Consider the following 26,044-nt stretch of genomic DNA (forward strand, 5'->3'; position numbering starts at 1 on the left):
AAACAAGGACGTAAATGAAATTATTAAATATTCAAAATGACGGAAGACTGAAGGGAAGCGTTGCACATATTAATCGAAGAACGAATATTTGACATCGTGTGTTTGTATCATAAATTCTCTGCACGCTTAACGATCGAAGGTCGACATCCATATAGGCATATCTCATCAGCATATTAGAATACGAACGAGGCGCTATTATATAAATGTATTCTACAAAAATATTCGATAAACAATTACTTGACTAAGAATGATGTTGTTTGGAGGTTCTGAATTCGAGAAGAACCCTGTAGATTCAGGAATAAACGCGAGGCCAGCCCCAAAACCACGGATCTAATTCTAACCAGCGGTGCAAGCAGCGTCGCGATCACGATCCAAGTGGCACGAACGCGCAGAGTCCTCGTCAAACCAGAGATCTACGAATCCCCCCCGATCGATCGAACCCTCCGCGACGATCTTCTTGGCAATCTGTGTCACGGTTAACCCCGGTCCGTGCTATTCCCGAGCGTCTTTCCGGCGACGGGACAACGGGAGATCGGTTTCCGGTTTGACCCGGGAGAAAAACGAACAGACAGGGTCGTTAATCCCCGGGAGGATGACGAGGCAGGAGTTCGCGAGACTCGTAGTAAACGTGACTCATCCTCGTTCGGAGAAGAAGACCGCTGGGTACGACAACGGGGAGGGGAAGGGAACGCGAACCGGGAAGAAACCGGGAAGAGGGAGAAAATGAATCGAAGTCCACGATAACGCGGAGTGGAATCGACCGTAAAGAAACCGTAAACTCGTTAAACGCGGCTCGATCCTTCCGCCTGTTGTCCACCCGACACGAGATACCAACGGAACGTGACGATCGAAGAACTTAATCGATTCGATATCGATACCTCGCGTCGTACGCTGACGCTCGAGAGCCTTCCAACACCTGCCACGTGAAAAAAAACCGTCCAGTTCAACGGGCAGGTTGCGAGTTTCGACGCGTCGATAGTGTATATAAAGGAAAAATACTAATAAATTGTTGGAAATTAAGTAGGACGTTCATAGTCAAAGAAATTAACTATTTTTACAATTTGATAAGGTGTTCACTGTCTAATTCTTCCGTGGGCTATCTAATATCGTGGTGTTGTGACCCACATACGAGTCACGGACAGTGATCACATCGTCTAAAGATAAAACCAAGAGTATATTTTTCTTTTGAATAAAAAATTAAATAATTGGACCATTGGTGGTCACGGGTGAACGGCGTTTTGAACTTATAACAAATTGCGATACTATTTATAACGAAAACAACCTGATGAATAGTTTCAAATTAATTAGAAGTCCAGCAAATGTCAATGGATGTTCACAGTGAATTTAACTATTTTTATGATCTAATAACGTGTTCACTGTCCGATTCTTCCATGAACTATCTTATAACGTGATCTTGTGACCCATATGCGAGTCACAGACAGTGACTGCATCGTCGCCAGGCATAACCAAAATTATATTCTTCTTTTAAACAAAAAATTAAATGATATTGATCAGCTGTAAGTGGTGGTCACTAGTAACCGGCACTCTGAACTTCCAATGTGTTGCAATACTATTTACATACAATGGAAGAACCCTAATAAATAGCTTTAAATTAATTATGAACGTAATAAACGACTATAAACATTCACAGTCAGAGGGATGAATCACTTTTACGATTTGATAACGTGTTCACTGTCTAATCCTTCAGTGGGCTATCCAATAACGTGGCATTGTGAACCACCCATGAGTCACGGACAGTGATCACATCGTCTCCAGATATAACCAAAATTATATCTTTCTTCCAAACAAAAAGTTAGACAACCATCGATGGAATTGAACTATATAATTGCCAAAAAATATTTCTCTCGTGACTGAAGCATGTAATTTGAAAGTATCGATCGTTTAAACTGCAAGTATACAACGACAGTCTGCAGATCGTTACGCAACGCGTTTTATCCGAACGATGGCGCGATATGGTCGTTAAACGAACGAGGGTATTTTGCGATTCGATCGCGCTTCGATCTCGTGGCGCGATTTTGCACGCCGGAACCGGAGGATCGTGCACCGTCGATAATCCGTTTTGAGTTTCACCGACGGACGGTGGAAATAAATTTCGAGTTATTCCCGCGCGTTCGTCGAAACATCTGTCAGCTGTCGCAACAGTTCGCAGGCGTCTATTAAACGTCGAGCCACGGTGATCGCATAAAGAGTGACTCTCGTCGCGACTTTACGAGAGTCGGTGCACTAAAAAAGTATTTCAGTTCGAACACGGTGACGCTCACCAGACATCGAAAGTTTAAGCATCCGGTAAAACCTTTCAGAAATCTGAATACATCGAAAATACCTAAATGTCTTATACTCGAGCTTGGTAGAATCGTACCTGAAGTACCACTGATTATTTCATTCGCCCAGGAACGCTTCTAATCTAACTGTCGTAGGCTCGCGACAGTTAACGAGGAAGATGTTGGAATCTCTGACAATGAATACATTAGGAAACAGTTAGAAACACTGACATGGGAGCAAGTCGAACGTCACTTAAGGGATCCTCGATAGCGTGGTTCGTAGAATCCAATAATAGTTAAAAGAACGATCGAATAAAATGGAATCCACGTGGAACGAAAAGTATATGTTTTATTAAATATTGCAGGAGATTTGTATTGAATATTTGTGCTGAAGGAATGAGTAACCAGGGACATCGAGACAACAGGGAGAACGAAACGAGTGATTGTGAAAGACAGACGTGTTTCTTATATGACATTAATTTGTGTAAAAAGATTGTGCACTTGGTGTTTTTCAAATTCGTTTATACAATTATACCATTTGCACATTTGTTCCAAATGCAATTCTCTTTGTAAGAGATAGGTGGAAAGACGTCGACTCGAATAAAGTAAATATCGTTGGGGCTAGAATTTTCTGAATGCAACGTTGCACCAGGAGGTTGCATCGTCGTCGGGATAAATTATGCGACCGGCAGCATGGAAAGGGAGCGGATAGGATGCAGCGTCGATAGCGCTGGCCGCGTAAGTAAACAAGAGGGCAACAAAAGCGGGCAGGAAAAGGGCGACTTCAACGACGGCCGCAGGATCCTCTCGAGGGGCGTCAGGCTGGCCAACGCGCACCATAAACTAGCTTTTAAAGGGATCAGAGGGAAGGGGTGAGCCCCGTAGCCGGGTTACAAAGGGCACATTTTTGCGGATTAAGGGTACGCTATGTGCGGGTCATTGTTACCAAAGCAGATTTAAATATCGCTGCTGGTACACACGGTCACAATGAAAGATCTCCGATGGTGTGAACCTATGGAGGATCCTTCCAGCTACAATAAAGGACGATCCTTATCGGATGCTGTAATGAGGGAAAAAAGGGAAAAAGTTACGGCCCCCGAACGATGCTTTCGACGCTAAGCCCCCCTCGTGCCCCGATACCTCTAATTTATCGAATTTACATCTGATGTCCATCTTTTCAAAACTGGCTCCCCTGGCAACACCGAGTCACTGAAAGTTACGTTTTTTACTATCTTGTTACCATTTATCCTTGCGTTATTATTCGATAAAAGAGACCCAGGAAACTGTTTACCTTTCAATATAAAATTTTCTGTGCGAGGAAATATATAAAATTTGTTTTGAAACACAGAATCACTGAAAGTCACATTTTATTTAGTGGCCTGTTTATAAAATTTGAAAAATTAAAGTAGCAATATTTGCTACCTGAGAAAATACATAAAAATTGTTTTGAAACCCCAGGTCACTGAAACTCACATTTTATTTAGCGTCCCGTGCATAAAATTTGAAAAATTAAATTACCAATATCTTGTATCCAAGTAAATTTGTTTGCGACATCTTTGTGCCTTTTGCAAGATGAGTTTTTCTTAATTTTGGAAGATTAATCTTTGCTTTTGTGACTCGCAGAGGGCGACGCTGCCAGGGGCATCGACGCCTAATTAAGCAGAATCAATTAAACCTATCTCGGCGGGTAGTGAATAATAACGACGCGTTGCGATCGATCAAGGCGCACCGACGAAGCAATTAACTGGCAAACGTAATCAACGGGCCAGGGCATTAACTTTCCAGCGTGAAACTGCCGTGTTCCGTTCATCGTTTCGCAGACGCGGAAACTAGCTTCTGCGGTTTCCAATTTGCCGAGGGAAAGCGCCATGTCGCGAAAACGTGGCTACCGAAATTAACGCCGAGCCTGATTGATCGTTAACGGGCAACGCTGGGGAAAAACGACTATGATTGGTCGTTTCGAGAATCGTGATCATACGCGATATTTATTTTGTTATACCACTCGATAAAAATGGAAGAAATTCTCATCTAAATACAAAATATTAAATAACGAGTCAGAGTCAAGTCAAATAGAAGTAAAGAGACCATGAATTATATTCTCAGCGAAATTTTATTTGATTTAAAAAAAATAAACTTACGAAAGAAAATCACGGATTTCAACAGTGTCTTTCCAGAAAATTTCAATTAACTCGGACAAATATTTCTTTAGATATCGTGACCCACTTGGGAAAACATGGTTTTCTGGAAAACGCAATTACAGTTTCACCAATAGCCATCGAGCGCTCGAGAGTTGGTTCATTTAAAGTTTAATAACCTCATCCACTCCGCAGATTTCAACGCAATATTTTATAAACACGTTCTCGTGTAATCCACTAAGAGTAACACATATGGTTAATTAAAGAAACAGATGAATTTTATTTCATAATTTTTTAACTAGCTTCGATCTTAAAGACATTTTTCATGCTTCAAGAAAATATAAAAATTCCAAAATCTATGTTTTTAAAGTGTCCAGCTACCCTTTGAAGGAGTGGGATTAAATGACTACTTGATTTTAGAGTTTGTCTACATTTTTGGATATTGGTTTAGGAACATTTGTTTGACCCATTTAGGTGGTCCACGAACAGTATAACGCGGGAAAAGGGCAACGGGGTTGTAAAAGCATTAAACCTGCGCCCTTCCAGGATCCACCATTTCCATAAACCTTGGTAGCCATGAACTACAACGCTATTGTTCGCGAGAGAGTGTCCGAAATCTGGTAAACAGATGTTCGAATACGTCGACGGATGTCTGAGAACTTTTTTTAAACCGGAAGTTGTATTTTCGTGGAAGCAAAGAATTCCCAGAAAATAAATGTTCATTAACAATGTTAATAGAAAAACCATACAAATCGTACTTAGCCATTTAATTTTAACTCCCAAATGATAAACATGGCGATTTAATGTCGGAGTCTAGGTCCAATTTGACCCGAAACTGAAGTAAAAAATTCATTCCTAATGTTAGTGGAGAATAATTTAATAAATAATTCCACCTTCACAAAACCAAACTTAGTCATTTAATTTAAATCCCCAAACACTGACTTAATGATGGAGTCTGGGTTCATTCTGACCCGAGATTAAATTTTATTATTTCTACTCCACGTACACGGTTTTCGATCGAACTCTTTAATCGTCATATTTATTTACACTTCGTTCGGTATTATCGTGAAACGAGCCTCGAATTTGATACGAGTTGAGCAACGAACGGATTAAGTTGTAGCCGCGTCGGAACGCGTAGCCGGAGAATTCGAAGCGGCGGCGTATCAATCGTATTACGTCCGTAAAAAGAGAAACTTGTTTACTACGATAAAACGTAACCTTAGAGAAGGAAAGTGTCGTAAGTTACATTCAGTCGAAAGCGCGTTATACTGGCGGAGTGCAACGAACCCGCGATTAATTATTCACGACGATTACCGACGCTCGGTCTGCCGCGTAATGCGATAATGTAATAATGCAATTAATCTCGCGATTATGATTGATTGACACGTCATACTTTCTACTTGTACATACGTCCATTACGTACTGCGGGACACGGTCGCGCTTTTGTTCCCGATTAATTGCTCCGGGGACCAACGAATCGCGATCGACGCTACTCGAAATAGAACCGGACGCTTGCAAATTGTTTAACCCTTATCAGACCTCTTTGATCTTGTCCATTTCTATTTCAATTCATTCTATTTCAACGAATGTCGAGCCTTAATATTTTTATGAAAACGTTCTTCGATGTAACCTTCTGTAATCTTGTCATTTCTATTTCAATTCATTCAATTTCAACGAATATCGAGCCTTAATATTTTTCTGAAAACGTTCTTCAATGTATTTCTCTGTAATCTTGTCATTTCTATTTCAATTCATTCAATTTTAACGAATTTGCAAATTGTTTAATCCATATCAGACCTCTGTGATCTCGTCCATTTCTATTTCAATTCATTCAATTTCAACGTACATTGAGCCTTAATATTTTTCTGAAAACGTTCTTCAATGCAATCTTCTGTAATTTTGTCCACTTGTAATTTGTCCATTTCTATTTCAATTCATTCAATTTTAACGAATATCGAGCCTTAATATTTTTCTGAAAACGTTCTTTAATGTATTCCTCTGTAATCTTGTCATTTCTATTTCAATTTATGCAATTTTAACGAATATCGAGTCTTAATATTTTTCTGAAAACGTTCTTTAATGCACTCCTTTGTAATCTTGTCATTTCTATTTCAATTCATTCAATTTCAACGAATATCGAGCCTTAATATTTTTCTGAAAACGTTCTTCAATGTATTCCTCTGTAATCTTGTCATTTCTATTTCAATTTATGCAATTTTAACGAATATCGAGCCTTAATATTTTTCTGAAAATGTTCTTCAATATTTTACAATTGGAAGATATTTAAGTGTACAAAGAAAATTTTGTTTAAATTAAATACAATTATATACTTTAATTGGAACCCTATACTTTCAATGTAAAGGTAATAATCTGTGTTTATAAATTTAATCGGGAATATTTTCAATAAAATTGTTAACGATAAATTTAAAATCCTCTATTTTGGTTTCAATTAATATAATTTTGTTGGGATATGAATTTTTAAATGTTACTTTTTAACTAGTATCCATTTTATAAATGATTTTTAATATCATACAAAGTGAAATTTATATTCAATTTCGAATATAAAATTTGATTCGATTTAATAGAACTTCTAAGAAAATACAAGAATGAACATTCTAGCAGATGACAGTATCAAGCAGATATTAGCCTATATTTTCTATACATTTATTGTGACCAAATGCTATAGTACAGATTTGTGTCTCAGTCAGCAAGTTTAAAAATTCAAATTTGACAAAAATGTTACTTATAATGGAAATTACTTTGACCTATATAAATGAATATTATTTGTATGAATATTTTTAAATTTTCTTCATAGAATCCAACATTTTGTGTGCACCCAGCTAAAATGTTATTGTGATGAAATGATGTTTATGTCTCAGTCATCGAGTTTAAAAAATTCAAATTTAATAAAAATGCTATTTATAATGGAAATTACTTTGACCTATATAAATTAATATTACTTACATGAATATTTTTAAATTTTCTTTAGAGAATCCAACATTTTGTATGCACCCAGCTAAAATGTTATTGTGATGAAATGCTGTTTGTGTCTCAGTCACCAAGTTAACAAAATTTAAATTTAACAAAACTGCTATTTATAATGGAAATTACTTTGACCTATATAAATGAACACTTTTAAATTTTCTCCACAGAATCCATTTTATACTCAGCTAATAAAATTACCCAGATATCTCGAACGTCCCCGTAATTTTTTAGTTTTCCCCTCGCGAATAAAAACGGTGTCGCAATTAGGCGAATACGCGAATTTTCCGCGAGAATAGGAAGACCTCGGGCGCGAGTTAACATGCTCAATTCCTAACCTCGCGTCGAATTGCCGTCTCAATTGATCCCGTCCTCGGCTGGTCGTCGTGGCTTAACGATTTCTGACCGCGGGAGGCCACGTGCAACGCCACTTTTCCGACTCGCGTGGCCCGCTCTGGCCTGTCGCTGGACGCCTGATGTCACTTCCGGCAGCCCCATTGAACTCGATAAAATCGAGGAAGTTTCGCGACGCTCGAACGTGGGCGTAATCGAAACTGACCTCGCGTGCGGTTTCGGACCGATCGCTCGTGGAAATCGAAAGACCGGTTCCATCTTGTTTCCCGTTGTACGAAAGTGAAATAAAATCCAACCTGAATCTCAAACCGTTCCCCGATCCCGTTCGACGATTCCACTTCAAGTTAACTTCAAAATTTCAAATATATTTCACTTTTTTTCTAATACAAAATTAACACCACACGACTTGACGTTACAGAATTCATCATTCCACGTTTATTTTAAAATTTTTAAATTGTTTCATTTCTTTTTTCTAATACAAAATTAACACTAAGCGACTCGAAGTTACAGAATTCATCATTCCATGTTTATTTTAAAATTTTTTAAATGTTTCATTTTTTTTTTCTAATACAGAATTAACACTACGCGACTCAAAGTTCATAAAAATTCATAAATAGTATTTCTCAGCAATTTATGTTGAATTTTATTCGTGCAACGATACGAAGCTTCAGATTGATTTTATTCGAGCAGGAAAGGTACGATGGAACGAATCTTGCGTCCCGACGAACACGAAAGAAAAATTCGTACGGGGCTCAGTAGAACAGCACGGTTCTACGAAGTTAATGCACGACTGGTTTCACGACAATAACACAGAGGGACGCGTGAATTCGGGCTCGTTCGAAACTGTGTGTGTTTAGGACTGCGATTCGTCTTCGAACGCGAAAAAAAAAAACTCGACGACCCAGTTCAAACACGATGGGACCATATTTCTTCCCCCAGCGACGTGGCCACGCAAGGCACGTTTTGTTCTGGGAACGTTCGGTGCAACCGAGCATAATAATTGCGGGCGAATTTCGGGGAAACTGGTTTGGGACGCGTGTATCATCCATTGCATTATGAATTGATGTTTTAAAGCTTCACGATTCGTGTTCGTTTTCGTTCAGAAATAGTATTTGGAACAATCAAACCAATATACAGTAATTTATTCGTAATATTTGCATCACTTGAAAATTAAATATTTGGATGTTTATCAGGGAATATTCCACAATTTTAATTGCAACTTTTTTTTAATGTGCATTTGAAAATTTGTGTCTAAGAATTTTGACCATTTTTGATACTATCATGAAACAGTAGAAGATAAAAGTTAACCTAAATTGAAGATTGAATTATGGAATTAAATATTTCACACAATAAAGAAAATTTTTAAAATTTTAAGAGAACCTGATTTAGATTTTCTTGCTTTATAATAGTAAAATAATTCTGTATTGTATAATAGTATTTTTATTTGTAAATTTAAAATTTAATTTCCGTTTGTTTTTGCTCGAATAATAAACGGGTTAAAAGGTTGACGAACTTCTACACTGTTTACGCAAACAAATGGTTCGCACTGAGAGACGAGAGTGGGCCGACGATATTATTTATCGCGACACATTTTTTCTGTCGCCCGGCGACCATATGTTAACCTTTAACGGTACAGTAGAGACTTTTTGACTCATTTTTGTTTCTATAACGATAAAACGAAGACCAACGATGAGGCATTCAAAAATAAATTTTAAAATAATTTACTATTTCTCCAATTAAAAATATTCTGAAAAAACTGTAAAAATAACACAAACGTATAAAAAATTCTTTTAGACTTTTGTATATAATTTCATAGTACTATGACATTTTTAGCATAAAATTTTTCGGGGAATTCCTAAGAAATTAATTGAAACTGTATATTATTTCAATTAGTTTTATAAAAAATTGTCTAGTAACTTTCAAATTTATTATTCGATAGTTATATATAGGATTTGATTTATTTGAGGTTAACAATTACAAATCCAAGGGTAAACCGGAGAAAAAATTAAGTGCATTGAATGTTTTAAAGAATAATATAATTTTTTAAGTTATTATTTTATGAATTTATCGTAATTCTTTTATTATTTTTGTGACCTGTGAATTATCATTATTCTTATGTAATTATAAGTTATTTATTATTGCACGAACTAAGAATGAAACATTATTGACACAGAAACAGAATAAATTATTTATTACTGAAACAGAATTGAGGCAATAATAAACAATGAATTACAAAAATTTTTAAATATTTAAAATGAACTATTTTAGTACGATTTCAAATGATGATTCTTTTTGACTCTTATTTAAAATGATTTATTATTGAAACAGAATTGAGACAATAATAAACTATGAATTATAAAAATATTAAAATATTTTGTAATGAACTATTTTAGTACGATTTCAAATGATGATTCTTTTTTACTCTTCTGTACATTTGTAGTATGAAAGTATACTATTCCATTAAACGTTAAATGACGTGTTATGTATGGAAATGTTCTGCCAAGTTCAATGCAAACTAACAGAAATGACGCAAGGATTACACAACACAATAAAATATTTAACAAGACCAAATAAATAATAAATCTGTGTTATGAGTACTTTTGTAAGCGACCTGTTTTCTTGTTTAACCTACTGAGAATCACCACTCTCGTTCTTCTAATACGGAAAAATAGGCAACGGGCAAAAGAAAAATGAAAACAACTTTCGCATCGACCCAGTAAAACTTTGTTTCTGCGAAACGGCGGCGTGCAACGCGATCGATAAGATCGACGGTAACGGTGAAACGCCGGTGAAAGCCGACGTAAAAAACGGTGAAAAATGGAAAACGGCAGACTCCAGTTGGCACTGTTTTAAATACGCCGTTGTCTGCTAAATGTTATTACTGTCCGTTCTCACGCACAACGCGCCGCGAGGCAAAAAGAAAGAAATCCGTTCACTTCATAATTGCCGCCTGTTGGAATGCCCTCGCATCGTTTCAGGGGAAACAATTTTGCCGCGAGAAAACACGACGATTTCTCACGGAAATTTCCAGTAATTCGTATTCGCGTACAAATTGATCCGAAAAGAAAAACATCGGCGTAGAAAAAGATCCGATTTTCATATTGATAACCAGTGATCCTCTTACGTAGATATTAGAATAATTATAGCCGCGCGGAACAACTTCAACGACGTAACAGTTTTTTCCTTTTTGCGAACCGTGTATCGAGGAATCGTTAATTAATTTTTTGAAAGTTTATTTTTCGTTCCCTTGAAACCACGATTATCGAATTATTGGAATGAAACGCAAGTAGATCTTTTAATTTTCGAATCGACATTCTGTTATAATTTTAATGTACATGTTTAAAAGTATTTTTATCAATAATATTTAGTGAAATATAATTAGAATATATTTAGTAAAACAAAGTTTATTATTAAATTCATGGGACATTTGATGCTAGATGCTATTTCCTGTTTATTTCTGAAACATGTTGGGAGTTTCGTGCAAAGTGTCAGGAGTTTGTGACACCGTCCAGCGTTGGCGCGATTGTTCTAATCGACGAAACTCTCGCTCGAAAACCGATCGTGAGAAAGCGAAGTCGCGCAGAATCGAAGCCCGCCGTGAAATCCGCTGGGAATAAATTTCCGGCGTATTCTCACGTTCGACCATTCGCGGAAGGACGCGATTTCCTGCTCGCGGATTTGATTCATTCTATCCACAGGACCACGAGAAATCCTGCAGTAATACGTAGCTCGATGCCACTCGCAGAATCCCGATGGAAATGATAAACAAATTCCATCAGGGGACTACCGTTAACTGGAAATCCTGGCTTTTTAGATCGGCTGCTTTCGACAAATCGGTTTCCTCGATCCTCCACTTTCTTATCGATGGCGGACAAAGCATCGGAAGAGATTACAAATTCTTCGGAGACCTTTTCTTAAGAGAATTTCAGTCACAATTATTTTATGAGGAAATTAAACTGATTATATTTTTATTTGGAACAACACGTAACTATGTTATTTTAAATTTTCGTTGAAGCTTTCAATTTTGTTCAGAGGTCTTTTCCTTAGAGGATTTTACTTATTTTTGGAAATTAATGAGATTCTAGAGGCCAAAATAAGACAAAAATCAAGAATATCAATTTATTGATTGAGGCTTCGTTACAAAGTTATTAAAAAATTTTAAATCATTCTGAAAAAATTATTTTTAGTTGTGGGGATCAATTACAATCATTTTTGTTGAAGAGACATATACCCGAAATCCTATCCACTTTCGAGAAAAAAATTCATGAATATGGACAAATTTTTCGGCAAAATCAAAAATTTCAAATCGATATAAAAAAATTATTTTTAGCTGCAGGGATCAATTACAATCATTTTTTATGAATAGACATACTCAAAATCCTATCCACTTTCGAGAAAAAAATTCATGAAGCTGGACAAATTTTTCGGCAAAATCAAAAATTTCAAATCGATATAAAAAAATTATTTTTAGCTGCAGGGATCAATTACAATCATTTTTTATGAATAGACATATACTCAAAATCCTATCCACTTTCGAGAAAAAAATTCATGAAGATGGACAATTTTTTCGGCAAAATCAAAAATTTCAAATCGATCTAAGAAAATTATTTTTAGTTGTGGGGGTCTATTACAATCATTTTTTATGAATAGACATATACTCGAAATCCTATCCACTTTCGAGAAAAAAATTCATGAAGATGGACAATTTTTTCGGCAAAATCAAAAACTTCAAATCAATTTAAAAAAATTATTTTTAGTCCTGGGGGTCTATTACCGTTATTTTTCGTGAATAAACATACCCTGAAAATCCTACGTACTTTCGAGAAAAAAATTCTTTATCGAAAATCTACTGTGTGGCTATAGCTATGAAATATACTGCATATTTAAATCGAAACTTTTTTACTTGGATGTAAATGAGAATTGATAATATTCGAAAGCAAAAAAAAATACCATTATAACTGCAAAATATCACGTTTTAAACTAACCACAAAGTTGTTTATTTCATATTTCCATCGATATTTAAATATCGATATCAAAATAAATTAAATCAAGAATGCATGCGATCCGAAAAAAATTTCACGGTGCGCCGAATATAGGCACATGGAACTAATTTGCATATAGATTTAAACCGAATCCAATTCCCTTGAGATAATTTATATACATAAGAAAAATATTCAACAATTCCCTCCATAAATATATTCATAAGCAACGAGATTTCTACTTCATGCGGAGCACTGAATACAAAGCATGGAAATAATCGTGTTCCTACTGCAAAATGTGAATAGTTATAAAGCATTTACTACCAATAATTTTCCATCGAGTTCTCTCGGACAACGGAAATCGCACGAACGGTGTTACACTTAAAGATCACGTCGTGGCATCGATCGTCGAGCACAATCGTTCACAATTAAGTAACGTCCACGGTCGTTTCGAAATCATTTCATAACGAGAGACCTACATTCGGTCGCTCGACGTGAAACTGTTTCATTCTCTTCTCGGTGTAACGTTTCATCCGCTTTGCGCCGAGCGTTCACAATTAGAGCACAATTACCGACAAAGAGAACAAGATCCTCGAGTTATTTCCCGTCGTTACAGCAAACAATTAATACAACGAGCGTTGGTTTATTATTCCGCGACCGACAATAGACGCTTTGTGGACTTTTCAAACTTCGTTTCGACAGAAACGTACACACGCCGCAATTGCTGCGCAAACACAAACGATAAATATATATTTGGGCACTTAATTATGAATATGTGATCACAAGACAAGCAAAGAAGTGCTGAATTGTCGAAGGAAAATAATATTGTCCCAGAAAAATAAGAAATTAAAACAGGTTTGTTTTCTGTAACGAGGAACACCTAAATAATTATTTTTTTTATTTAGAAAAATTAAAATTGATCAGTTTGGATGATAATTATAAATATCTAATCGTAAAACGAACAAAGAAAGGCTGAATTTTTAAAGGAAAATAATATTGTTCGAGAAAAATACAAAATTAAAAGAGGTTTATTTTTTCCAATGAAGAACATTTATCTAAACAATTATTTTTAATTTAGAAAAATCATAGTGGATCAGTTTGGTATCTAAAAGACTCATACTACTGGAAAATTTGATAATTATGTAAAAGTATCATGTTATCAGTGAATTTCTAATTATAGTTGCAATTATAGTTTACATACATTCACGTTTATTTTGATGTGGCTAACTTGAAATCATTAATTTAGGAGAATCTTCTAAGAAGATTAAGCATTTTTAAATTCACTGATAATATAATACTCTTATATAATAATCAAATTTATAAAAAAAAAATAAAAAAAAAAAAAAATAAACCTTTCATATATTCTTGACAATATAATTTTTCTCTCTGCTACCTTTACTTAAATTTCATCTGTCTGACATTCTTTAATCACTTTACCATTTAAGTAGATCATCCTGTATAGATTACAAAGCAATATAAAATAAAAATTCCAAACACAATATACCCAGACTGAAATTATTCGACCATAAACGTACAATCGCCCCTTTCAAGCACAAGTTTTACCTAAATTCATCAGCCCAGAATATCGAAAAGGGATGCATACAGCCCTCAGAGGATCGCGATAAGAAAGAATCCAATTCCCAAACACGAGAAAACGCATCCACGTTCGCGGGAGCGTAAACTGCCCGATTTTCCCTAAAAGCGACATAAGGTCACTCGACATCGTCCGATATTGTTTCACAGAGGGGGGCCATATTGCGCTGGTATCGCAGATAAGTCACTCGTTCCCACAGACCGGGTTTATCTGTCGCGATTTTTCGATCCCCACAGTCGCAACGCGAATTCGATTTTTCACGGTTTCCTTTTCCCCGTTTCCGTGAAAACGGAACCAGGAACTGGAGAATTCTCTCCGCAAACGAGGGCTTAATGGATCGACCTCGATGTCCCCCGGCGCTCCTATCCCCCGTTCTGCCGTGAAAAATCGACGATGACATCAACGGTTAGCAGCTTCATCGCGATCCCACGGAACACGAAAAATCGTCGCTTTTTACCGCTCGAGTTTTCCCATTTTTTTTTTTCTTCGCCTCCAGTGTGTAGCGTGTGTGTGTTTTTTCTTTCCTTTACAAATCGTTCGTGGACAATGATCCCCAAAGGGAGGGGGGAGATTACGAGGAACGAGAACAGTTCCACGTCATTTCTGCTCGCTCTAATGATCCGGACGTACGCGCGCGCAACCGTTCAGCTCGAAAGTAGAGAGGACATAAGCACCGCTCGCATGAATATTTCAGAGACCAGCAGCGTGGTCTATGGCGCCTTTGTTCGATGGTTTTAATTCCGTTCTTTGCGGGACGGATCATCGGGGGCCCTCCGCAGAAAATTAAACGCGATTGATCGACCCGCGGAATGTTATTTAATCTGGGAGGGACATTAAAATTGAAAGAATCGAGAACTCTAACTGTATTCTGACTTTTACAGATGGATGTCGATAACGGGAATGTTCAGGGTGATTTTAGAAACTGGGACAAGCTATAGTTCTTTTCTAAATAAAGATAGAAAACAAATGCAATATACACGTTTTAAAAAAGTTGAACCAGTTTGTTTTGACATACGTAGATTGTTTTTAATAATACTTTAAGTAATAATTTAAAGAAACTTTAAGAGATATTTCATGCTTTATGGTAGCTTATTAGGTACTCTATCCTAGGAGATTTTATTAATATTTTTATTTTTTTATATCGTTGATAATAAAAAGAATAATTTATATAAAGAAATATTGTATTTATAGTACAAGTTTGAAACTAAACTACTCTATCCTAGTAGATTTTATTAATATTCTTATTTTTTTATATCACTGATATGCATACATACCAGAATAATTTATATTAAGAAATATTGTATTTACTAAAATTGAAAGAATTTTGTTAAATACATTCTCGAGAATATTAATAAAACTATAATCTAACATAACTATCAGATTAAATTATAATCTATTATAATGAAGATCTATTATCTGGAGAATCTAATCACTTATTATATTTAATTGTTCAAGATTGTAACGCCCCTTCCTTTATTTATTTAAACAAAAACTGGCGATCAAAACCTTTTCCAGAGATTACCATTAAATATAGCGATCGCTAAATACCCATGGGAGATATAAAGTACAAAAAAAATATAAAAATTATGTAGTATTGCACACGAATAGAAATAACAAAAAAAAACACCGTACATAATTAAGAGTAATATTAAACGTTAAAGTAATTGCAACGAAACTGTGAAACGTTTCACGCTCGATAAATTTCAACCACGCGGCTAATTGTTTTACTTACCCGAGAACAAATAAAATTTCGCAGTCTCGCCGAAATAGGCTTCCCCGCGATCGAATCGAGTATCGAAATATACTCGAAACGCTCAAGGAATTTCGATAACTCGCGAACGTTTGGATTCTAATTTCCGTAAGAACGCAAACGATCAAAGGATTGTGAGTTTCCATCGTTTCACGCGTCGTCCGCGGAAAAGTTGCGGGAAGGGTCAAAGGGCTAAGTGAAATCGAACGCGTGATCGTTAAATGGTCTTTCGAGTACACCGCACGAGCGTGTAACGAACGTTAATTATTTGCTTCCGGACGTAAATGAGTTTCGAGGCATGTCGGGTTCTCTCTTTCTTAGAATTTACCGTGCACCTTGCTAAAAAGGTAAAAACAGGATTCGAGTCTAGACAAATTTGGCTACTGGCTACACACCACGTGAACATTGTTGGTCTATCTGCAAATTAACCGAGCTCGTACACAGACAGGGATTCTCAAACGTTCCAAATGATATATCAAAAAATAGAAAAATTCTGGGATTAATTTTATTACAGAAATATTTCAAAAGATTCTTTTTAGGAATCTCGTGTGTTATAGTGGTGTCACAAAGGTGCTAACGTTAACAAAAATAAAACGATAACATTCACGGCGCCCTGTACGTGAAACTGGTCTCGCTCTGATAAACTTATGAATCACGCAATTGCCAAGAAACTTGAATATTTTTCAAATGCACGCACGGGTACATGAATTTCGAAAGCTGTGAAAAGCCAATTGAATTATTTAATTTTTCCAACGTGGCACAAACTTTCCAAGTCGATCGAGAGATCGCGAGTGTTAGAAATGCTTCTGCAGATTTTTATATGTCAACGAAACGAATATAAAAATAAAAATAAAATTTCTCCCCTATTTTCTGAAATTTTTGATTGATCCTTAAGGAAGAAAATCGTAAACTAGCTTTTAAAGGTGTCAGAGCCAAGGAACTTGAATATTTCCAAGTCGATCGAGAGATCCGCGAGTGTTAGAAATGCTTCTGCAGATTTTTATATTTCAACGAAACGAACATAAAAATAAAAAAAAATTTTCCCCTATTTTCTGAAATTCTTGATTGATATATAGGGGGGAAAAACCACAAAATTAGAGCGTAAAAAGTCGCCCTAGGGCGACGAATGGAAGGGCTGAAGGGAACAAGGGGGTAGTCTCGTAAATTAAGTTCAGGAAGCGATCGAAATTCGCGATTCCTCCAACGAATTCGACGGTCCCGTTAGCTGGCCACGCGAGCTTTTTTATTTCTCATTCGATCGTCGAGGGCCACCTTAATTAAGAACGGACGATTACCTATCACCTGTTCGTTCAAAGAAAATCACGTTACTCTTGTCACACACTTGCGAAAAACACAATCTTTAGAAAAATAGAAAAGTAAATCTTTCTTTTGTCATTCTTCGTTAGACGAGTATATTGGATGAGAGAGAATCTTTAGAAAAATAGAAAATTAAACTGTTTCGAAGGACGCATTATCTGCTGTAATTTTTCTTAAATGGAACGATATATTTTTTAATACTCGATGCAACTAGTGAAAAATAATTTAGAAGATTTCAACGTAAGTATTGAAGGCTCCAAATTATTAAATATTTTGTAAACTGGTGGCTTCTTGTCGTAAGTAATGCAGTACTTTTTTATTAGAAATGAAAAATGCTGAATGTCATATGAAGAACAGTATTTTAGAATAATAATATTTTAATAATATAACAAATATCTTTTAAACTAATAATTTTTCATCACCAGCGAGTAAATACTTTTCTACAAGAAACGACGAACTGTATTGAACAGTGGATACAAAAAATACGATTCTCTACGCGTCCATCCATAAACAAACTAATTGCATCGGATTATTCTTCCCTCGAAGTTGTTTAATTTACATTTTTCAGCATCCTCAACAATTTTGACAACATTTTTGTGAATAGAGTTCGTCAGACATTTATAAAATTCTTCCTGTAACAATCATAGACTGGCTTTTTGTATGTAGTAAATAATGCAGTACCTTTTTGTTGGGAACTGAATGTTATACGAAGAACAATATTTTAGAATAACACTATTTTAATGATACAGCAAATATATTTTTTCATTACAGCTGATTAAATACTTTTCTCTAAGAAATGAGCTGCACTAAACAGTGGATAAAAAAATCTACGATTCGAAGCTGTTTAATTCATACTTTTCGATATTCCCAACATTTCAGTGAACAAAGTTCGTCACAGACAAATTTATAAAATTCTTCCAGTGACAAATCATAGACTTCTTCAATGAAATTCAACTGGACATCGGTCTCCCATTGTTTCATCGATCTTCGCAAGTACCGTGACACGCGTAACGTGAAATATTACGTCATAGGGTTCCAAGGAGCTCGGCTCGCATTCCTATAGTTTCAATAAATGACGACACACCCGGAGCCAGCTATGCCAGGGTTCGATATTCCCAGGAAAGAAAAGAAAAGAGCCAAAGGGTTGAGCCTGGGTCGCGCGAAAGTTCGTCAGAGGGAGCACCACGGGATCGTGGCGAGCTTCTTTTTCTCTTTCGTGGGACCCTAAAGGCAGGTGGTTGAAGCAGCCTGCATAAGTAGGTCCTCCGTGTTCTTGGCGCAGGTCCTCGATAAACACGAGCACCGTGAAGCGTCCGGACCCGGTTCGCAACCGGAGAACAAAATGCCCTCTAATTAAAGGTACGCTTCCCTAAGACCTTCGTTAACCTTGTCACCCCTCTGTCCCGTTACGTCAAGCGGTTTATAAATATTTAGCGCTGCCAGAGGCCGGCGTTATTATTATAGACGGGAGCGATCAATTAAACTTAATCCCGCGTGAAATTCAATTAGCTACGTGTGGCTCGATGGATTGGCGGAGTCTCTCTCTGTACGGGCGCGAAAATAAGTTCTACTTTGTTCGAGGGAACTCGAGCGGGAATCGACGTTTCCCGTAATACGCGGAGCTAATGACGAACGTCCAAGAGTAACTGGAACGAATCTTGCAACGATTCGGTCGCGTAAAGAAACATTCGAACAGGATATGTAAATTGCAGGCTACAATGAGACGCGATTGAAATTCTACCGGTTCGAGCCACGATGCGCAGTGGGATGATAAAAGACCACGAATAAATGTGCAAGGGATTTTTCGATCTCAGCAAAAAAGAAAGAATTCAATTTTTTTAATTATGCTAATCGGGATGATAAATTTGACACCCCTAGAAACACAAAAAACATTATTATACTATGTCATCTGTGACCCATATTTTTAAATTTTATCCAACGCATTCGATATCTCGATTCGAACATAAATGGACTTACACCACTTTCAAAATGAACGACTCATATCTATCCGTTACTTTGCCTGAAATATGTATTACCTTTTTTTTTTTTAGACACGGTCTTTCAATTTTTCAATCTCCGTTTTATATTGAAAAAATTGAATGTTATTCATTACTTGTATATTATAAATTATTTTTGAATAATTCCTAAAACGTGTGTTTGACGAAGGGAAGAGGAGCACCTGAATATACTCGTCCATCAAAGAATAAAAAAAACCAAGATGGCGCCCGGCCGTACCTGAATGTATCCCAGCGTCCGCGTCCGCGTCCTCGAACACGGAGGACTCCGTGCCCTCGTCGTTGTCCGCGACAGAATCGTCGGGAGTCTCGTCGTCTTTCGACTTCTCGCTGCCGGAACGATGGTTCTCGTTCCTGGAAGGCGTCGGGACGGCGCAGGGGCTGTCTACCGACGCGTGCCTGCCCGCCACCTTCACCAGCGTGCTGGTGCTCCTGGCCAGCTTGGTGCTGTGCGTCCTCCGTATCAGCAAGTTCGTGAACGTGGTGTTCCCGTTCTGTTTCGCCCTCGTGTCCGCCGAACCGTTCGCCTTGGTCTCGACGATCTTCGCGGAAGAGGAACGCTGCTTCTCCGCCCCCTTCTTCTTCGAGTCCTCATCCTCGACTTCGAAGCACGCTATGGTGTTGTTCAGTCGGCTGTCCTTTCTACCGGCGTCCTTCCTGCCCGTGAACCGGCTCTGGAATCTCTCGATGGTCTTGAACGACCTGGTCCTCTCGACCTTCTTCCTCTGCTCGGACCCGTTGCCGACCTGCTCGCTCTTGGGCGTCTCGAAGATCTTCGTCAGGGACTGCACCTTGCCCCTGGACTCCGGGAACGTCTCGTCCCGCGAGCCCTTCGCGGATATCGACTCATTGTTGCTCAACGTCCGCGTCAGTATCACGTTCGGCGTCGTCTTCGAGGTGCTGATGGGGAACGTGTTGCTGACGAACTTGTCGCTCTCTGTGGTCACGGTTTTCGGTATCTTCGACGGCTGACGAGCCTCCCCGTCCAACGACACGTAGAACGTCGACCTCCGTTTAGGGGACTCCTCGATATTATCTGTGTTCAACATGACTGTCTCCTGCAGTCGCTCACATGTCACGATATTACTGGGCTGATCTGGCCGGAGGTACTCTCGTCGATCGACTCATCTCAGAGTTCAATAAACGAACTCGAAACTATTATTCTCAACCATCGAGAGACTTCTTTTACTCCCCATAATATTCAAATCAATTTTCACACGAGGACGAGGGGAACTCTGTTCTAATAACTGTGTCACTCAACGAAATAAATCATAGTTCAATAAACGAACTCGAAACTATCATTTTCAACCATCGAGAGATTTATTTTACTCCCCGTAATATTTAAATCAATTTTCCACTGCAATGATACACGAATAAAGTACTCAACGTCCGTCTGAATATGAATTCTGACACCTCCCAGACGCATCGAAGTTATTTCGAACGCGGTATACGTGTCCTCCTGGTCCAGCGGGGAGTTTCCTCAAATTCACCTTACGATTCCGTCTCGAGCGTGCAAGAGCGAGAGAGAGAGAGAGAGCGCGCCCAGTCATCGGAGCACCGAAATTTCTTGCTCGAGCGATTCCTTTAAATATAGACGTATCTCTCGGGTGCTCTGGCACGGAACACGTGTGTATCGAGAAAAACAAATACACGGTTCTGACTCCCTCCTCGGGGGGGAGGGATACGGCGGCTCGCTAACCGTGATTTTTTTTCTCCCCTCCTCCTATCGTCTTCGATGTTTTTGTCCCGGCTATCGCGTTGACCTTTGTCGAAGAATCGGGTGTACGCGGTCGATCGTTACACGCTCGATCCACAAAATTCGAAGATTACAAGGCGTGTTACGGTTACCGCCGGGGCACCTGTTAATCACCACGGTTCCCTCACTCCCCGTTTCCCCCGAACGGGGCCACGAAACATTCCCGGAACCACCACAAAAGAGTTCACCAGCGACGGAGAAAAAAGGTCCCCAGGAATGCACCGGAATACCATTAACCCACACAAACGTACGTAAACGCACTCGCGCTGCTCGACCGAGGAGATACGAGGGAGCACACGCGAACACCGGAGAGCCGTACGATCTCGAGACTTTCGTCGGTTTCACGGACACGTCGAATCGCGATGTTCACGCTGGCGGAAGAGACCGAGTCAAGAGCACGAGGTACGAAGAAAAGTAAAAGGGTCTGAGTCACGACGAGGGAATTACGGGTGCTGCCCGGCGTAACCGGGGAAATCGTCGTGGCTGTCGTGGAATGCGGTGGACAGGCCCGGCCGATCTCGCGTTTCTTTTCACCAAACGGACGAGAGAGCTCGTTTTTTTTCGAGGAACACACGCGCGACCCGCGACGCGAAACGTGAAACGAGCAGCGACGCACGATCGTCCGCACGGCAGACGGGCTCACGACTATCTGCTCTCGTGCCTCTGTCGGACGTCTACTACCAGCGCCCCTGGCGGCCGTCCCGCCAAACGATCGACTCTCGGAGGATCGAGCGTGTCGGACGTTCGTAGCGTTCTTTCTTTCTTTTTCTTTTTCTTTTTTTCTTTTGCAATATTGTTATACAGGCGGTGCTTGCTTCGTTTACGCCCCTGGACAGAAAATATTATCGCGCCCCCGTTGCGGGAATGAAAAGCCATTCGAGGCCGGGGGAAAATTAGTCGAGGGAAATACGAGTAGGTGTGCTGTTACGAATTAGGGACGAATCTCGACGCAAGAACTCACGTAACGTCCGGTTCTAACGATATTTATTTATCACTCTTTTTAACCCTTTGTACTCCGAATTATATTTCAATTTTGTTACCAACGCTCTTAAGTGTTTTATTTGAAATTTACGTTAACTAAAAAATAGGGGAATTTAAACAAATAGATTTACTATTTACACTATCGTTACATTTGGTAACTTTCAAGTGTATGATATCTCTTTGGTTTAGACTTGAAAAAATATCGACATAAGAGTGCAAAGGGTTTAATTTAAACAAATATACTGTAACTTTCAGAGTCTCTATTTTTATTTCTGTAATTGAGAAGAATATTTTGGGGTCTATTGCTGCTGGTCCAAATATGTGCTCCACCAATCATTATGTATCGTTTAAAATATGCACTCTCTGATTTCTTTAATAATTATCAAAACTGATAACAAGAAATATATTGACAATGATAAAGAACGTTGTACGTTTGCTATTTATAGATCCACAACATCGATGACGAAGATCGTGTATATATGTATCGTACCGAATGATATAATGAGTTTTATTTAAAGGTATTTAAATGTGCTGTTGTTTCAGCCTACGAGCAACTGACCCTGTGACCCATTAATCTAGATTATCTTTGAAAGTGAACTCTGCATGTTCGAGAATGATAATCAGTTCTATATATGGAGCAAAGTATGCTGTATCATTATTTATATATATTACCACGAAAACAATAGCTGAATATGAATATTCACTAATAATTATTACAAATTAGATTGCCTAGTTTTACGATACATAGAAAGTATTTCCCAACAATGTAGTATATTAAACTATTGATATATTTCCTAACTTCGAATTTCATTAATTTAGATGTCGATCTTTCTTTTGCAATTATTATTCCAGTGATATTTGCCCCGTTGATGAAATCTATTGAATTCGTTGAACTTGAGCTGATCCTTATTGGGGTCCATTACTTTCGAAGCTACTATTTAGGAGAGGCCACGTCGGTGCCTTTCTTCGAGCCATAGCATAATACAACAATCAAATTCCGAATGTGATTTGTGTGGATGAAAGTCACATCACGTACGAGGTGTCCACACTGTATATCAATTGCTGTCCGGCAGTTGCGTTTGCCTTCGTTTAGAAGCTGTACTTTTCTACACTGTTCCATCTACAGTTACCTTAAAACTGTTTCAATACCAGAGTGAAAAATTACAGTTACAGCCTGACATTTTTAAAACTATAATGCTACAAGAACAACTTCGAAATTTAAAAAATAATGAAAGTATCTCAGGGGTAAAAAAATTAATATTTTACTTGATGATCGTTCCAGAGTTTCTTCCAATTATGCTCGCAATAAGCGATGCAAATTGTAACAATGGAAGATTCAGCCCTTAATGACAACGGTGATTAAGATTCAACGATAAACGGGGACACGATCAAAATCACGGCACTTTTTGCGCAATAATGAGGTGCTAATTGCAAGAGCGGAGCGTTGTTTCGTCTCGAGACAAAGTTCATTCTGAAACATCCTGAGGATGTCGACGAATCTCACGATATTGTGCCCAATATCAAAGCACGCCATTTTAACCAAACACTGAACTAAGAATTAAAAAATATATTACATAATATAATTAGATCAATTTTTTAAATTTGATATTTTAAATAGCAACGAAATATTTAACATCAGTGAACATCTTCATTCAAAATTAAAAAGGTTTCGATATGTTCTAGTAATTTTTAAAAATGTATATTTCGAATTCGTAATTTAAAATTTCACATTCGATTTCTTGTTGCTTTAACTTGCCTTTGGCTGACCTTTAAACGGGTCGATGCCCAGGGAATTCGCATTAAAAAACATTTCTATTATCTCTGACGTTCGATCAGCGCAATTTAAAAGAACGCCGTGAAAGTTTATAGACCGAATGCTATAGTGACTCAGCCCGGACTTAGAATCGTGATCGATAATCGTTTCCTCGATTTCCTGTTGTACGGAAACGCTTACGAAACTGGAGCAGATTCGTCACCTCGACCGGCTATTTCCATTTCGCGTTTAGCGATTTTGCTATTCGGTCTAGCGGCGAACCGAGATCTAGGAACTATGTCGACTCTTACCGAATCGCGAATTCAACCAGGTTAATAATTTTCACGAGCCAATTCTTCCTCCAACCACAGGATCTATAGGCAACTTTCTCCTGGGAAAGGATTTACTGTTCTCTCGAGAGATCCGCGGACGCTATTCTCACGCAGGATTCGAGTTTTTCGGTCAATGGGCAGAGATATCGACTCACGAATCTAATAATATCGATACTTATTCTCAAGAACCGTGTCACGGTATCGAATAGATAAAGAAGTAAGCTATCCGTAGTTTTGTTTACATTTCTTGCAACATCGATGCAATGCAAAGAATAGATATCGTTGAAAATTGAATGGAAGCTTAAGATGGTTCATGGTCTATTAGTAATACAGACTATAGTCTGGTCAAAATTAATTGGCCATGGAAAAATCTCGAAAGTTATGAATATTAATTTGAGGAAGAATTTCTGGCCTCACATTAGATTTTAGTAAAGAATTTTTTTTCTCGAAAATGCGTAGGATTTCGGGGGCATGTCTAATGACCAAAAATGATCGTAATTGACCCCTGCAAGTGAAAATAATTTTTCCAGAACGATTTGAAATTTTTTAATTTTGTCGAAAAATTTCACACCTTTTCGAATTTTTTTCTCGAAAGGGGGCAGGATTTCGAGGACATGTCTAACGACCAAAAATGATTGTAATTGACCCCCGTAACCGACAATAATTTTTCCAGAACGTTTTGAAATTTTTTAATTTTGTTGAAAAATTTCACACCTTTACGAATTTTTTTCTCGAAAGTGGGAAGGATTTCGAGAGCATGTCTAATGACCAAAAATTATTGTAATTGACCCCCGCAACAGAAAATAATTTTTCCAGAACGATTTGAAATTTTTTAATTTTGTCGAAAAATTTCACACCTTTTCGAATTTTTTTCTCGAAAGGGGGCAGGATTTCGAGGACATGTCTAATGACCAAAAATTATTGTAATTGACCCCCGCAACAGAAAATAATTTTTCCAGAACGATTCGAAAATTTTCTCTTTCGCCGAAAAATTTAGGCACCCTCTTGTCGATTTTTCTTAGTAATTTGTTTTTCATTTTTAATAAATTTATTTGACGATCTACAGAAAAGTTGTCTAATACTTTTTTTTAGGTACCCATGGGCCCTGCTTCAGAAAAAAGTTTCAATGAGATACCTTTACTATTGTAGGAGTTATGGCAATTTGAAAATTGAACCGGTTTTATGGGGTTTTTTTATTTTACGGGGTTAAAGAAAAACTTTTTCAACATTTTTAGAATTTCTACACTTTCTTCACTAAAATACGCGTTGTTTGCATTTTGAAAAATTAAAATCCTCCAATCCGTTCAGGAGTTATGGCATTTTAAAGATTCGCATGAAATTTCAGGGAAGCCTCACATTAGATTTTAGTAAAGAATTTTATTTCTCGAAATTGCGTAGGATTTCGAAGTACGTCTATTCACCGAAAATGCTTGTAATTGATCCCTGTAACTAAATATAATTTTTTCTGTATGATTTGAAATTTTTTAATTTCGTCTAAAAATTTCAGTAGTCGAATTTTTTTTTCGAAAATGGGTAGGATTTCAAGGATTTGTGTATTCACCAAAAATGATTGTAATTGAGCCCCGCAACCGAAAATAATTTTTCCAGAACGATTCGAAAATTTTTAATTTAAGTTTTTAATAACTTTTTAACGAAGCCTCAATCAACAAATTGATATTCTTGATGTATTTGTGAGAGTTACCAATGCATTTTAAAATCACACAAATTAATTACAATCTGTATATAGCTCGAATAATTAAAAAATAAAATAGTGAAACCTGAAGTAATTTATTTTCGAACACTAATATAATTGT

General features: G+C 37.6%; 1 protein-coding gene across 4 annotated transcripts in view; it reads right to left on the reverse strand.

Annotated features, from left to right (window-relative positions):
• Nucleotides 1-26,044, reverse strand: part of LOC122398513 (ras GTPase-activating protein raskol) — a 190,878-nt gene that overhangs the window by 75,605 nt on the left and 89,229 nt on the right. For 3 of the 4 annotated variants that reach the window (XM_043398446.1, XM_043398447.1, XM_043398445.1), the window contains exon 1: nucleotides 19,629-21,800. The exons of the other annotated variant lie outside the window; for it this stretch is intronic. In XM_043398446.1, coding sequence (XP_043254381.1) covers nucleotides 19,629-20,457 — 829 coding nt within the window. In that variant the 5' untranslated portion in view covers nucleotides 20,458-21,800. Of the gene's footprint in view, nucleotides 1-19,628; nucleotides 21,801-26,044 lie in introns of those variants that run through there. 4 annotated transcript variants of the gene reach the window in all.

Source organism: Colletes gigas, unplaced genomic scaffold (genome assembly GCF_013123115.1).
Source record: "Colletes gigas isolate AHSC1104 unplaced genomic scaffold, ASM1312311v1 Colletes_gigas_Sc00011, whole genome shotgun sequence".
Taxonomy (NCBI): domain Eukaryota; kingdom Metazoa; phylum Arthropoda; class Insecta; order Hymenoptera; family Colletidae; genus Colletes; species Colletes gigas.